Source organism: Phalacrocorax aristotelis, chromosome 2, assembly GCF_949628215.1.
Source record: "Phalacrocorax aristotelis chromosome 2, bGulAri2.1, whole genome shotgun sequence".
NCBI lineage: Eukaryota > Metazoa > Chordata > Aves > Suliformes > Phalacrocoracidae > Phalacrocorax > Phalacrocorax aristotelis.
The window spans coordinates 85712947-85729523 of record NC_134277.1 but is presented as its reverse complement, the minus strand read 5'-3'; the positions used below and the strand labels follow the sequence as shown (position 1 = coordinate 85729523).

General features: G+C 40.1%; 1 protein-coding gene across 6 annotated transcripts in view; it reads right to left on the bottom strand.

Moving 5' to 3' along the window:
• The window catches only part of MYO10 (myosin X), a 228965-nt gene that overhangs the window by 60830 nt on the left and 151558 nt on the right, over nt 1–16577 (bottom strand). For all 6 annotated transcript variants that reach the window (XM_075084235.1, XM_075084237.1, XM_075084238.1 and 3 more), the window contains 13 exons: nt 10980–11114; nt 9867–9991; nt 8964–8977; nt 8755–8839; nt 7974–8077; nt 5676–5805; nt 4636–4754; nt 3797–3943; nt 3517–3617; nt 3213–3279; nt 1748–1840; nt 922–990; nt 659–741 (listed from right to left, as the gene is read on the bottom strand). In XM_075084235.1, the coding sequence (XP_074940336.1) occupies nt 659–741; nt 922–990; nt 1748–1840; nt 3213–3279; nt 3517–3617; nt 3797–3943; nt 4636–4754; nt 5676–5805; nt 7974–8077; nt 8755–8839; nt 8964–8977; nt 9867–9991; nt 10980–11114 (1272 nt within the window). The remainder of the gene's footprint in view (nt 1–658; nt 742–921; nt 991–1747; nt 1841–3212; nt 3280–3516; nt 3618–3796; nt 3944–4635; nt 4755–5675; nt 5806–7973; nt 8078–8754; nt 8840–8963; nt 8978–9866; nt 9992–10979; nt 11115–16577) is intronic.

Genomic DNA, 16577 nt, shown 5'->3' with positions numbered 1-16577 from the left:
AATGGGTGAGGGCAGCACCCAAGGCAGCAACACCCAGGCTCAGCTCAGCTCAGCTCCCTCCTCTTCTGTCACCCCTCTGTGTGTCCTGGAGTCTCAACCATATGCCTACAGAAGGGGATGTGGTACTGCTCCGGCTCACAGGGTACCATTGCAAGGACACTGAGCCCTTAACACAGCACAATGACACGAGGCATGCAAGCTCAGTCCTTCAGTAACATAAATCTTTATAGAAATTCTCCCTTTTAACCAATCACTATATGGAAATTTGCACTGTGGTAGGTCCCTGACACTAAGCTTTCACCCAAATTAGGGAATGCCAGAAATACAAGCAAATCAGGCTCTACATGAAGCAAAAACCCACACTTGCATGCTGCCTGTGAGGCATCACCAGCTTTCAGCATCCTTACTCACCACTGAGTAGCCAGTGAGCTCTCTGGACTGGACAGGGACAAGGTACTACACAATGTGGGAAAACCCATGAGTGAGAACCGATTACAGTCAGATCTGCTTATAGGCACCTCTGATATTTATTCTATGCTCCTTTCAACTCTGTCAAGGTCTGACACTATGCAACATCTAACATATTCAAACCCTGGCAGAATTAGGTAATACAACACCCCTTAACATCATGTCCTAAAAATAAATCACAGAAACGTACCTGCTTTCACGTAACAAGTTCAGGAGATCGTCTCTGAAAGTATCTCTGTTCTTCTCCAAAATGCCCCTGACATCATACTGGACCTAGCAGGAAACAGAGCTGATTCAAACAACAAGCCAAGTAGTCAGGCACCTCTCATAACAGCAGTACTGTAAAAAGCACTGAGGGAACAGTGTGCTTTAGTTCCTTTTGAGCAGCCTCAGGGTAAAATTAAGCTAATGAAAACTTGGAATATTTTCAGCAAACAAAGAAAAGAAAATTACCTCCCCAGCGTAGTGCTTCACTCCAAAGTTGTGAACGGCAACTCTTGGTTTTACATAAAAAGGATTGTTCTAATTGCAGGGAAAAGAAAAGAGAAAAATAATTGGGGGGGGGAGAGTTGTGGAATGATACAAAGGATCACATTATCCTCTCAACCCAGATTTAAACAAACCATTGTGTTCCAGTGAACTCCATGGAAGATTAGTGCTCTAAAAGCAAACAACCAACTTATTACGATAATAGGATTTCTTAGTCTGGGCTGCTTCAAATGCAGTAATAACAGATTCATAGTATCTAGGAAGGTGTTATACTAAACCTGAACCCATCTGGCAGAACCATCTATTAAAGGCACTTTGAAAAAGGTGGCTCTGTCTTAAACTGGCAGTTATGAAAATTGGTGGACATATGCTTGTGTCCCAGAAATTCTCAAAAATAATTCTAGGATCACAAATAAAGGTAACACTAATCTGGACAGAGGAAATAGCAACCTTTTGGTAAATGACATCAAGGTGAATACTTCATTAAATCAAGGGAAACTGAAGATCTAAGTAATCTGAGGTACTGCAGGCTGTCAGAGCTCTAACTACGAGCTCAACTTCTCCAGCTTATTCACCAATACAAAAATCTTTAACTGGACAGTAACAAGGATATGTTCTTCCAGGTAACTGACTCAGTCTTGAGAGCAAATGATATGGATTGCTGTGGAAGGAGGATCACATCCAAAACAGCCTCTGCAACTATGCCCCCTTTTATTTCTACATGAATTTCTAGAGAAGCAAAGAGACCCTCCATAATTTGCACAGAATCCATGAGCAAAACACTACATACAGCATGCTGGGTATTCAACTTCTCCAGCAAGGTGGCGTCAGTAGCTTGAGGAAAATGGCTCTCTTCATTGATGAGTGCCAGCAGGCCCAGTTTCTAGAACAGCAAGAACAGGCAGAAAATGAGTTAGTGCACAGATGGACACAGGTCTTGTCCCCAGTTTGGAAAAAACCAGAAAGTTCTTGAAGTTATTTTGTGCAGAGAGCCACAAAACCACCTGTACATGACTAAAACCCCAGCCTCATAGAGGACTGCAACACTCCTTTCGAAACACAGCATATGATACACGGGCAAAATAAAGAAAAAGCAGATGCTGGAAGAAGCAACAGCTCTCCTGATGAAGGGATTTTTTTAGGTGCATACAATGGGATTGCCCCAGAATACATCCCCAGCCTCCAAGATCTCCCATGATCAGGAGTCCCTTAAATCTGAGGAGTTTGTGCAAACAGCCTTTCAAAAATTTTTCTTCCATAAAATTATCTACTTACTTGTTGAACCAGTGCAAACTTAGCACCCAGAGTGCTCATGGGCACAGCGAAAGACAGTCAGTTTAACTACAAACTGAGTGAAACACAACCTCCCTTTGCTTTGCATATGCCTCTGTGTAATTTCCTTTGATGTTCCCTACTTCTACTAGAAGAGGCTGTAAACAAAGCAAGCCACCCTGCAGTTAATGAATGTGTCCAGTAAGGTTCAGATCGACACAGCCTCTCAGGAAAACATGGTTCTGCAGGTGCACATTTTAATAAGCCACCTCCCATCAGCCCAGAGCAGCTCCTGACAAACCACATCGTCCTGACTGCAGTCACGTCCTGGCAGCTGGATCCCCTACCCGCTGCTGTCAGTTTCTGTGGTCATCTAAACTCACGCAGCCACACAAGCCGCCAGGGAGAAAAACTCACGCAGCCCACTTGTACTGCTGGCAAAAGTGAACACGGATGAAATTATGTAGAACTTTGGCTTTGTCACCCAGCCAGAGTTATCACTTCTAGGTGGTTAAATTAGACGTCACCTGCCTGTCACCACTAAGGTTCTCACAAAAAACTCTGCAGAAACTTCGTGCTCTTTTGCACCTTCCCTTAGTACAAATCAGAGCACAAACAAAATTATAGATGAAGCAAAAATTGGCAGGCAAAAAACGAAGATTACTCACATTCCTAGAAAAGCCATTATGGGAGAAAGACATTCTCATTCTTTCTGCTCCCCCTTACTCTTCTTTTTAATCATCTCTAAATATTGCTTTTGTATATAATCATACACTGTTAAAGTTAAGATGTGGATATTGAGCTTATAATATAATGTAGAATATGTCCATGCATAAAAACGATTTGGTTAAAAGATCACTATTTAAACATGCAAGAGCCACCATTCTCCTCACTTTGTGTTCTTTGTGTTGGCAAGTGCTTTAAAAACATATTGCCACAGAACAAAAACTAGGAATAGGTACTAGTATCAAATTCCTTATTACCTTTTCAATAAGATCCAAGCACTCTCCATTGTCTGTCCAGTCAATATCCTCCCAAACTAGTCCTTCCCTAAAGAAAATAAGGAGGGCCTTTTTATTGACAACTACAAAGAAAAGATTTTAAATATAGAAATAGGAGGAGCTGATGCATTTGTCCTGCAAAATACAGCAAAATCACCTTTCTTTTGAAAAATACACAGGCCCAGACTAGGAGATTTTCAAAGGAAGCAACAGTAGCTGGGATCCCAGATTTCAAGGGAACAGTGGTATTTTAAAAATCCTTTCAAATTTCATCTGTTTTTCTTACCTGCTGTATTCCAGTTGCTCCAAGGAAAAGATGTGCTTGTTGAAATACTCCTGAAGCTTTTCATTTGCATAGTTAATATTAAACTGCTCAAAACGGTTTACCTAAAGAGACAAGAAATTTTCAAAAATGCCAACACCCCAAGTATTTTACTTTGCAAACAAGGAACTGATCTAAGTCGTAACATGTTTAATAATCAAGTTCCAGTGAAGATGACAAAGATATGTAGAACGATGAAGCATAAATATCAGACTGTCCATCTGAACAAACTTTTGAAACCAACCTCAAAGTTTTCAAATCCAAAAATGTCCAAAATTCCAATGGACTTGAAGTCTTCCTTGCTTCTGATTCTGCTGTTGATTTTCTTAATGACCCAAGCAAAACACTGAGAATAAAGTGCCATAGCCATAGAATCTCTGCTGTCTATTGCCTGCATTAAAGAAGGAACACACAGTGCATCAATAACCCCTGTAACTAAGAACTTACCAGACTTTGCTGGTCCACGTCCCTTGCACAGCATAAAGCAAAAGTGTAATGCAAGCAGGTTTGTATTCCTACGTATCTTGGCAGCAATTGTATTAACAGTTACAGAGAGTCCTGATTTAAGCTTTGACAGTGTAAGTTATAACAGCTGTACACCTATGTGGCTTTAAATTTCAAAACTAAAGCATTCAAAAATTAGGAAATTATAAACTTAAGGCATGGAAATGGAAAAAAGAAGGGTACAAAATGCTATGTGTATCTTTTTCTAACCCCCTTCTTGTAAATAATAAAATTATTTTTGCTGAAAGTTTTCAAAAATGCCTGCCTGACACAAATGTCCATAATGAAAAATATGAGCCTATATGATCAGCATTTGGGAAAAAATGGTAAGCAATCAGGCTTAATAAGAATAACAAGAGCCAAGCTACAAGCCCTGGCCAGAATGATAGGATAGGATATACAGTAATTTCTAAAAGTCCGATTACATCCTTCCTAAAAAGCTATCTAGTACTTTTGATAGCAGCTCTGATGTACGATCTAAACTTCCGTTCCTGAGCAACCAAGGATTTTACCAGTTTCGAAGTCCAAACCATATCTTTAACAGACCCTAAAAACATGTCAAAACTGAGATGCCTTTACCTGTTGTATACTAAGAGGTGTTAGGATTTCTTCTCCCCTGAGTATCATTGACCTCTGTGTCAATGCTTCAGTTAGCTGTGTGGAGTCCAACCCCAGTAGTTCAGCAGATCTACCCAGAGCTAGCAAGAGAGACAAATACAAACATGTCCTTAAATGCATAAGGCAATGAAACTAATTATTATTATTACCACCATTTAAGATGCTTCTAAAATGATGGGGATTGGAGATAAAACCACAACTAGAAATTCTAGGATACGTTTTTGCTGCTCATGAAAAGGGACAGTATCATAAATATGCACAACCGAAGGAATTTAGCAGTAGAAGTTCATCACAAATATGTCACAAATATTTATCTTCCTCTTAATGTTACATGTCAAGGATTCAAACAATCTACTGCTTACATAAACATATTTTTCCAGATACAAACAGTAATTCACTCTTTGTCCACATGAACATGTTTCAGCTTCATTCAGGATGATGATAACAAAAACCAACCAATTTCATACACATAATTTAATTTGCAATTTGTTGTAATATGGTATCTAAAGCATTATGTAAAGCTACTCTTTATTGCCATATTTGAACAAATATTTAAAATGCTCGCCAGCCCAATCTTTAGACATACCAGAACATACTTTCAGATTTGTTACTGAGGTATTGAAAGCTCTAAGAAAAGATACCTTCAGTAGAGATCTCAGTTAAGGAATGTACTTGAGCACTTATGTTTTATCAGCTTGAGAATATTTCTGAGAATGAATTAGATTAAAATGGAATTTCACTACTACTAATGGAATCAACATGCCCAAGGTCTTCCCTAATTAAGACCTAGCATCCAGCAGCAAACTACCTTGCCTTATCAACATTTATTAATCAACATTTACAATCAACATTTATATATATATATATAAAATCAACATTTACAGATGCAGTAAGACCCTTTCACCGTTTGTCCTTGTTATGGTCAGATATACTAGCAGTGAATATAACTGTCACAACCTCAAGAAACATTTACATACTACAAGGAAGCACAGCCTTCTCACCTGTTTTAAAGGACACCTGTGCCCCACCAGCAGTGATGAATTCAACGTTTCCTAGATGCAAAATGCCAGCTAACAGCCTCAAAACTTCTCGCACCTCCTCCTTGCTGAACTGCATCACTTCCATTGCAGTCTGGAATGACATGTGAGCTTCTTCAATAACATGCACTCTGACTCAAAAATGGGGACGAGGACAAACCCACCAGGCCTTAGAAAGGCAAGTCAGGACCTACAGAGGGCTGGCAGGAGTTAATTCCTTTCGTTTCATCCCAAATCGAATACACCATAATACATCATGGGGACAACTTGGAACATGCAATTATTACTCTGGTTTTAAGAAATCTCCTTTTGATGCTGTAAGGATCCTGTAATTTGCTTTCATATTCTTCTGTATAAACATTGAAATGCCCTACTGAGTTGTGCATCAGACGCAATTTCACTAATTTGCATGAGTAACTGATAACCTCTTCCGTGTTTTTATCAAATTTTGCCCATTAGCCTTGTAGGTAAAACAAGGCATGGGTGAGGAAGCACTGCAACACGTAAGATTTGCTCATTTGCTGTCTCAGCCATGGATAATTCAGAGGAGGCCTTCTGCAGCATATTCTGGGCAAGCCGTGAAGCCCAGACACTCATCTTACCAGAGTAGTCTGACATCTTACACCAAAATTGAGCAAGAAAAGGAGATCTGTATAAAATGTGTTGCATTTATGAATAACCACTACAGCAATGATCAAGGCTCAACTATGTAACAAGGAGAATGGCAAATCTCCACGTGAAGAAACAGTGAAACAAGAAGAGAAACACAGACCTTTCTCTGACATAGAAGGGGTAATTAATTGTATGCCTCCAGAAATCACCAGAATTTCCCAAATTTGGGTCTGATATGAGCCTGTCTGAGACCAGATCCCAGTTAGACTCATCATGCAGGTATCTGACATATGACACATTTTATCTTTCATAAATCATCAGTTACAAATGGAAAAGCCTCAGATCCATCCCACAATTAGAAGCAGAGAAGAGATAAAGGTTGAAGGCACATTTTGTATAGAAGACCTTTCACAGCAGAGCTCCAAGAAAGGCGGCGGCACTGTGAGTTCGCTTCCACGCTCACCGCGCAGTTGCTCCCTGTCTCCCACAAAAGTTTCACTTAAGTAACATTTCCGGGACTTAAACCACAATAAAAATAGGCAAAAGGGATGACTATAATAGGAAAAGACAGGCGAGGGTGAACTGCGGGGTTTCTGCCCGCCTCCTGCTCTGGGAACGCAGCCTGGCATCCTCAGCCCCTGCTCCAAGCCTGTCCACGCCGCAGGCAGCACGCAAGCATCACCTGCCCTGCTGACTTCATGCTTTGGCTACCCTGGGATGATTACCACAAATTAAACGTCATGCTAGTCGGATTAAACCATGTGACTATAATGTAGATAAGTCACCAACTTTTCCAATACCCCACTGCCCCCACCATACTAGATGAGGATATTTTACACTAAAAATAACTGCTGCATCCACTACACATTAATTTGTCAATTTGACAAAGAAATTAACATAGCTAAGCAAAAATAATTTGATGAAGGGCATAAAACCCATTACTGAGTTTCAAAATCTAACAATTATCACCTTGGTGATATAGTAAGCAATTAGCAATTATCATAACAGTCAGTACAGACTAATTGCTGTAGCTAGTTGGTGTGGGTATAAGACATGAAGCCATTCAGAGAAAGACTCCATCAGGACCTGCTTTTTAATCTGTGTTTACACAACAGAGTAGAAGAAAATATAAGTTATTCCATACAACTGCATCTCCCAGCTGCAACTTAAGGAGTCACAGAAGCCTAGGTGCTTTGCTCCCCATGTGCTGCACTGCGGACTCGACCCAGTAGATGCTACATGATCTGGGTAAAGCTTTAGGATGGAAGAACAGTGGAAGCAGACGTACCTGTAATATAAAACATTGCAGGGGAGGGCAAAGGTGTGTAAATGCCTTACTGTCTCCCTAACTGATATTCTTTTAATTTCAAAACTGTATTATTTCACTTAATTATAGCACATTTTGAAAGGACAGGGTGAGAATCAATATTTGTAAGGAAGGTAAAGACATGCTCAAAATGACAGTGGAGCGTTATGGGGAGATGTAAGTCCCTGTGAGCTTGGCTCTTCTGAGAGAGCTGCAGGTAGAGTGAGAATGGCAGAGAGCGCAGGTAAGCACAAGAAGGCTTTGTCCCCTTGCTCTGTCAATGGGCCCCAGGTGCCTGCACCTCCAGCATTTTTAAAGCATAAAGAACTAGGGAAACAACTCACAATGACTTCCTTGAAAGAATCTTTGTCACTGATTGTCTTATCCGCTATACATCCGGACTGATTCAGGTAGTGGTAGTTCTCCGGTACAGACAAGTAAAAAGCATCTAATGAGGAGAGAAAAGAGGATGACTGGAAAAAAAAAATCCCCCAAACAAAAGCACTCCACAAATGACTATGTCAGAGTTAAACAGTTCACAATTAATTTGCTTAGAAATTATGATGATGATGACAAAACAACGTTTTATATTAAAATCAGATATGGGGTTTTATTTTGCTGGGGTTTTTGCTTTATTTAGCTACACAATGGAGTTAACTCTACTTTTAGCATGCAAAGACAGCAGGCCCAAAGGGAGATGCTGAGACAGCTTTAGGCAATTTTGCATATATACAAATGTCATTTCTTTTGCTCAGTGGATTTATTCTTTATAAGAAAGTATTAGAGGAACCAGAGTAATTTCTCTTTGTGCTGTGGAGTTATTTAGTACCAGCAAAAATATTCATCTTGAACAGAATGAAGCATGTTTGTACCCAAGTAATTTCCCCAGGACCACAGCAGAAGCCGAGAGAAAAATTACCGGCAGCTCAGTGACATTCTTCAACTAAGCAGGTTGCTTTATCAGGTTGAGCTCAAATTCACACTCATTGAATCCCAACTGAATAAATAACCTATTTCTCTGCTTGGGTTAGCTGGTTTCTGCAGTTAAATTCTCCACGGCTGCCACCACTGCTGACTGCTAGCAGAGAGACGCTACAGTTGTGTGACTTGCGCTTTGCCACTCACCTCTCTCTCTCTCTTCTATCCCTGCCAGCAGAGCATAGAAAATATGATAATTTCTTTCCCCGGGGTTTTGTCTTACTACACGATTCTGTCAAAGTAAAAAATAGTTTCCATTTAAGCAATCATTTTTAAGGAGAGTTTTTTTATCCACAATTTCAAAGAAAATATTAAATCAAACAAAATTGACTAAGCAAAAGCAAGTATCAACTTACTTTTTCCAATAAATCTATAGCCAGGAAGAAAAACATCAGTCAAGGAATAAAGTAAGAAGCAATTAATGCACAAGCTATTTATAATGTTTCTTTATTCTCTCATTTGAGATAACCGGAAGAGCATCATGATCTTTTCTTACAACCTGCCTACTGCCATAACAAGATGAATAAAGTGGCAACAATGATAATATTCCAGCAGTTCTAACACCAGTGTGTTCCCACACCTCCTTCTCCTCCAACCCATCAAAACTGGACTTATCTGGATTTTAGACAGCATCTGCTTTCCTTTACTTTTCCCAAAAGCTTGGGAACAGCTTTACAGATGAAATTTGTGCCACTACAAAAGCAGCTTATGTTCAAAATGCTAGGTAGGATCACCTTAATATATTCCTCATCCCCACACCTCTGGTGCTGTGATGGAGCTGTCTTATAGCCCAATTTTGCCAAATGCAGGACAAATCCAAGGACTGGACCCACCCACGCTCACACTGCAGAAATTCAGCAGCTCTGCTCTTTCAAGTACTTTTCCAGAAACAAAGAAGCTTATCTTTAGGTATAATAAATGAGGGAAATAACTGCCAGCTGAAGCTGTCCCCGAGAACTCAGGCTGTTTTAGCTCACTACATAGGAACACGCATATGAGCCGCGCTAGCAGTAGCAACACAAGATCCCAGTCCTCCAACAGTAACAGTACATACATCACACCCCGCCACAAATGCACATGTGTGTGTGCACAGATACACGCAGAATTTCCCTCCCCACCTACATCAGCTCAATTTAATTGTGTGTGTTTCAGGATGGGGCAAAAGGACAGACAAGGGCGAGCCACTTCTCTCAGCCCTCCACGGAGGAGGTACATGGAGGCTGCCCACAAGCAGGGGCAGAATAACCAAACAAGGATACAATCTATAATTCTTCCTCCCTGAATGTTTCCTTTCTGACAGATGTTCAGCTGAATAAACTTCCCAAAACGACTTGAGTTGTTGTTGTAAACAGTCTTTGCATTGCCAAAAGCTTCCATAATTGGGCTGTGAAAATACAGAATGACAAGAGTGTTAACATGTGACCAGCATATCAACAGTTTCACATGGGACTGGTGAAAGGAACAGTACTCTGAAAAGCTCTCTTCTGACACCCTCCTCAGCCAAAATCTACATACTAGGTATTATCCTCTATTTCTTAACAACAGGCATCTCAATTTTCCATCAAATGATTCAAATATTCAAGCAACAGGAAGATCAATTGTACTAAACTACTCTGCAGCTTAATCTGTAACTGCTCAAAAGATGCATGCAATTCTCACTGCAGTAATCAAATTATAGAAATAAGAAATCTCAGCACATGCAAATTGCTAGACAGATGTAGGGAAAACAGTCCTTGTCCTAAGGCAATTAAAAAAACCTAATTACATCAAGATACAGCAGGTAAAACAGAGATGAAGCACGATAAACAAAAGTAATAGCATCTCAAATTGTCTTTGTTTTTAAATAGTTTAGAATCATGTGTTATTTCATTTGAACACTGAGATATTTTTTTTTTCCTTGTGTAGAGCGTGTCCAATTTATCTGATGAATTTACTCATCTGTCTTATCAGTTCTCCTTATCCTCCCGTTCCTCAGCATACTTTTACCACTTGCACACTTTATCCTCACCGTGTTGTATCTTGTTCTACCTTATCTTCAGGCTACACAAACCAAGCCACTGGCTTCTCCTTCCCACCACCCATTATCCCTCACTGATTATTTGAATTCAGGCCAAACAAAAACTAAAGCCACCACTAGAGCATTGCCTGTTTCAAAACTCTGCGCCTTTTTGCTTCATTAAGATATCCCGCTGTGCTCGCAACTCTCTAGAGCAGCCAGGCAATTTTGCTTAATGGACAATTTCCCCCTTTCCAATATTCATTTTATTGTTCAGTAATCACACCCACTTCTTTAATTACAATGCAAGCTCTTATTTCAATGACAAGGCTTATGTCTTCTGGAAAAAATACCTGTGTATTGAAAGATCTAGTACCTGCTCTCAAGAATAGCTTGCTCCACACAGGAGGTCTTCTCTCTGCAGGACAGCTCCAGTGAATGTTGGCTCATTGCAGACAAGAACTTGAGAATCAGCTTAGTGCTTTCCGTCTTACCAGCACCACTTTCACCACTGAAAGAAGAGGAGGAAAATGTTTGCACAGTTACAGCTTCCAGGCAAAAAGCCCTCTGTCTGTTGGTCAGGCAGACTGGGGTGATTAGAAACGATACTCAAATGGCAGCAGAATACCCCTTTAAGCTTGCTGAATACGACATTCGACACAAAATGCAAGCTATCTTTAGACTTCTTACCACTGTTCAGACAGCATTTCAAGGCACTGATTGCATAAGAGCGTACACAACACCCGAGGCAACTAAGAGCTCTCTGAATACAAACAACTACCCCACAATTCTTACCAACTTGGAAAAACAAAGTTAGAACAAAGTCATGGCAATGGTCAGGGAGAAAGTCCAGAATATGAATCAAGCTGGGAAAGTTTGGGATTATGTTGCAGCAATCCAGCTACAGAGGAAGCCCTGCTGTGAGAAGGAGGTTAGAGACACCAACGCAAATTATAACACACAAAGGCTACTAGTACAATTAATAGTGATATACTTAGTGAGCTACATATTCTTTAAACAAACTTTTTTTATGCCCATCCAAATAAAAAAGATTCATGAGTTCAAGATATGAAATTTTCACCTCTCATCACCATCAGAGATGTAAAACCTCTCATCCTCACCCACAGCAGAACAAAGCTATTTGATAATGCTAAATCGATATTTTAAAACCAAACTGTTAATATGCAATCTTGCTGCTACAAACAGAAGGCAATATACTCAATTTCTCTTCAAAACAAATGCTCTAAAAAGGGAAGGTATAAAGTTGGCTCATTTCCCCGGTATAATTTCCCTTAAATTATGTAGTCTCATAATTAAAAACACACTGTGTGCTGTTAAGAAATGTGACTCATGGTTAAGTTTGTCTAGTTTGCTTACTTTTCATCTGAAGTCACAGCATTATACCCTAAGCTGCAGCCTAATTCCTAGTTTTCCTAACTATGCTTTGCCTAATTCCAGTTTACTCCCAATGAAAGGAGGTATATTTTGGTCTTATCCTACCCTTTTCATTGTAGCGAGCAGGAGTTTTGTCACTGACTTTGATGGAGCACAACTGGGCACATGGAGCAAGCTTAGTTTACTTAACAGTCTTTTGTTGTGCCATTGCTGAGTGGTGACCCTGGTGATTTTAGGTTATTGCAAAGTGTAATGATGATTTCTAGTAAAAAGCAAAGAAGAAAGGTACAGCCCAAGAAAGCAGCATGGCATTTTTCCTGCAAATGAATGCCAACAGTTAGAAAAGTAACAGGGAAGAGGCATTCAGAAAACATGAGAGACAGAGTTTTGTAGCTGAGATGTGTTTCCCACAAAGAATCTGAGAATCTTTAAAGTATTTCTTAAAACTTCATACAAGACATACTACCCACTGATACGCTCCAGCAAGTATGATTCATCCATCATATTTATACAATCTCAAACAAATGCTGTAGTATTTTTAATGTAGTCTTACCCTTGATGTCGGACCTTTTCAGTATTTGTTCCCTTTCTCTTTGCAGGCCCTCACCCACTCATGCTCCTTTGACAACACAGCAAATATTTAATATTCTCCATATTTAATATTGGCTCCTTGTACACTAAAGGATTAGCAAAACATTTCTACTAGTAGTTTTGAAAGAGCTTCACAAACCCTTGCATTATCCTAGTCTAGTGCAAAAAACCATCAATCTTCTTCCTGACTAAATTCTCACCTTCTGAACAGTGTTTAGCTCAACATTAAGGATATGGGTGCCAAAGAGGACATCAGCTCCTTCACTGACACTGTCCTTCCTCTGCCCCATGCTCTGAAGCACCTGTAGTTCTATGGAAGCTGAGAGGTACCCCACAGCAATCAAGAGCAATTCTACAAGAGAGATATTTAAAGCTGATGGAAAAATATTTCCTGTGCCTATCTCTGGTACAGTTGGTATATGCGCAATTACATGCTCTCTATTTTTTCTTAGAATAGAAAAGGCTCAGAACTGGGTCAGGCGGAAGATCTACCTGCCCAGTATCCTACCTCTGACAATCACCAAATGGAGATTCGCAGGGAAGACATGCAATACTTCCCTTCCATGTTCTTCCAGCTTCCAGTTATTTGCTGTTCAGAGGGTTGCTGATCTAAACCTGGTTTCTATGTGTCTTGTAACCCTCAATGGATTTATCTTCCATGAGCCTCCAGCCATACTCCCTTAAAAAGCATATGAACATGTCTTGATTCAGATCTGCCTCCTATTTGCTTAATTTGATGCCCCCTAGTTCCTGTATTGGAAGGAGAAACCAACAACTCAACCCAGTGCTCGCTCTCTCTGCTGTGCATGACCTCATGGATAGGCTTCCCAGTTGCCCGTCTCCATTAGCCATTCCTGCACACAGAGCGACGCTATACTTTTGATCACTCCTTTTTGTTCTCCTCTAAACCACCTCCAGTTCCCCAAAATCCTCCTGGATATCAAGCAAGGGTGAGAAAGGCACTTTGAAAATACTCCAGGTATGAGCAAAGGATGGATTTATCCAATGTTCTCCGTTCATTTACTAGTTACCACTCTAGTCTATTTAGTTTTACAACTACAATTCAGCACTGAGGGGATGGGTTCCTGGAGCCCTCTTGGCATGACAGTAAGATCTTATCCCTGCATGGTGTTGCTCAGCTCAGGACCCATCATTTTATGGGCATCAAGTTGGCTCTGCATTTTTCCTTTACAAAATGCTTTATAAAAGTCAGTTGTTATTAATGAGATGAAAAGCAAAAACAAGGATGCTAAACTTTAAAGTTGTTTATTCAACCATACAGTACATACAGTAATGGTAGGTTAAGTGGGAACAATCCTTCAGACTCCTTAGAAAGCCTACGCCTACAAGAAGTTGCAAAGGTCAGCAAAAGGCTGCACAGCCAACCTTTCCAGCAACCTTTCTACCCCATGAATTTAAATGCCCAGCTCATTCCACATCACTACATTCAGTATTGTGAATATATTAAGTGTGACAGCAACCCATACTGCCCCCACTTAGGAGATCTTTAGACTTTCCGTGACTTTTTCTATGCAGGGCATCTCACTAAGGGCACAACAGCCTGGACTCCAGACCGGTACAGTGGAAAAAAGGGTCACTGAGAGAGACGCCTCATTCTGAAGGACATAACGTGAGTGAGGCAGTGTCAACACTAAATCGCTTCTCAGTTCTGTCTGCTGGCTTTAAAACCCCAAAGACTGATACACAGAGACAAAACGGGCCTCTTCAGCAAATACACTTTGACGCGCATGTGAATTTTGGTGTGTCAGTCTCATAAGGAGGTCTTCCCATCATAAGTCTGGGTCTCATCCAAAGAGTACTTTGGTTCACAGTGATTTTCAAGCTGAAGAACAGCAACAAAAATATGAGGCCGTCAGATGATAACAGAGAGAACAAACTGGTGTCAGCCTGCCATTTCCCACTCGCAGCACTGACTTGAATCTAATTCAGGGTGACTGTTGCTGCTTCTTCGACTGCTCTACACTTGTTTTCCAGTGCTTTAAAGTGGATCAACTGCTATTGTAACTGAAAGAAGAGTATGTGCTTGCTTGTGGATGGACTAGACCACCTTAAAAAGAGCAGAAAAAAAAACCAACACCACCTAAAAATATGTTTCTATTCTTACAATAAAGGGGTGGAGGTTTGAAATTGGTCCCAACTGCGAGCACCAGCTAATCATGGGGGGAACTCAGTCCCTTCCCTACATCAGGACAAGCTCTTCAGCTATTCCTTGAGTAAGATGGGCTCTCTTCATGCTCCTGCTATGGCATCCAGCAGAAAAATCAGATTATGTTAATTTTTTTGTTAATATGTCTGTTGTAGAATTGAATTTACTGTGGTGGGTTTTTTTTTTCCTTCTGTTTTAAATGAAACTGGACTCTGTGATAAGGTTCAGATCAACCTGAAACTGAGCATTTGTTGATGTAGACATTTTTTGCCTACAGGAAAACTCTAGTTCAATAGCCACATAAATAACTTTTAGCCTGGGAGAAAATACTGTTTTTCAACTGTGTAAATATTCATAAGCGCAGGTTGGGCACAGCTTCTTCAATATGCCATTTTATTGACATTTTAGGCTGCTAAGTCTTTTTTATACAGCATTTTAATGAATTAAAACGAAATAAAAATAACACAGACCAATAAATAAGAATCATTGGATGACTCCATTTAACATCATCTCTTCTGTATTTCCTTCCTTTTCACCTCTGGTCTGGGTGGTTATACTGGAAAAATGGTCTCACATTTATAATATATTTTGAGTCACTACTGATGGCAGCTTTTAATTCAGGTTCTTGCCTTAACCCTCACATCTTACCCCACCCAGACAAATATTGCAAGCATTCCAAAACAGCGGAAACTTTTTCATAGGTCTTTGAACCCAATGCCTTAAGAAAAATGCTCCAAAAGAAAGCTGAGCTAATCCTGGATGCCAGCAGGGGGCACTTCAAGTCCAGAGGATCAAAGAAAGCGTTCAGTACCTTATTCCACAAGGCTGTTAAAACTTGGTACTGAGTTTTTAGATCCCCAAGTTAGGAGCAGGTGAAGAGTTCATATTGGAACATGAAGCCTACATGAACAATTCACTCATTTTAACTGGATGTAACTGTTTATTGTGGTTTTGTGATGGAACAAAATTTTCCTTTTTATCATCTCTTACACTAAAGTCAAGACTAGAATTTGCCTGAATTCAGACATTACAGAGGTCTGCTTGACAATTTTTTTTTTTTTCAAATGCCAGTAAGTAACCAAGAAAGCCTGACAGTGTCTTGTTGCAACATCTAATTCTAAGCCAGTAAAAGATGCAGGAATGACCAGGATGCTGAAGATGACGAGTACACTGTTATACTTCCACTTCTGATGCCCCAAACAAAGTATATGATCGCAGGGACTTTTCTAAACCTTATGAGGGCCATTGAAAACCTTTAGTAATTTAAAAAAATCCTGCTCTGACTCCTTCATAGATACAATAGATAATAGTGTTTTAGGAAAGTACATTTGACTTTTTTTGTCTTGAATTGTATGTTCCTTCAATTTCTGTAGAAACAACATACCCTTAAAAGGTTTTATTATGGCACTTGTCTGAAACACAGAACTTATACAAATTATTATTTCAATCCATGACCACAGCAAACAGTTTTAAAAGGGAGTGCTAATGCAAAACTTCTCCATATCATAGCTTATCTGTACCAAGGCACACAGTTTACAGAGCAGGAACAGCTGGAGACTCCTCTGGAACATCCGAGACTTCTGCTCATGTCCTTTTTAGGACACAACCTGCTTCTCTCTTGGCAGCTTATGGGAACTGGAAGGAAAGGTAAAATACTAGGGCCAGTACAGAACGGCATTAACAAAAATAACAACAGCCACCTTCTAGGCACCAAAAATTATTTCGGTCCCCAAAACTTGGGTATGTGAGCAATTCACAAGTTATTACCTGACATTACACCATGAAACCATGACTCCAGGCTAGTTGGTTTTGCATGACAAA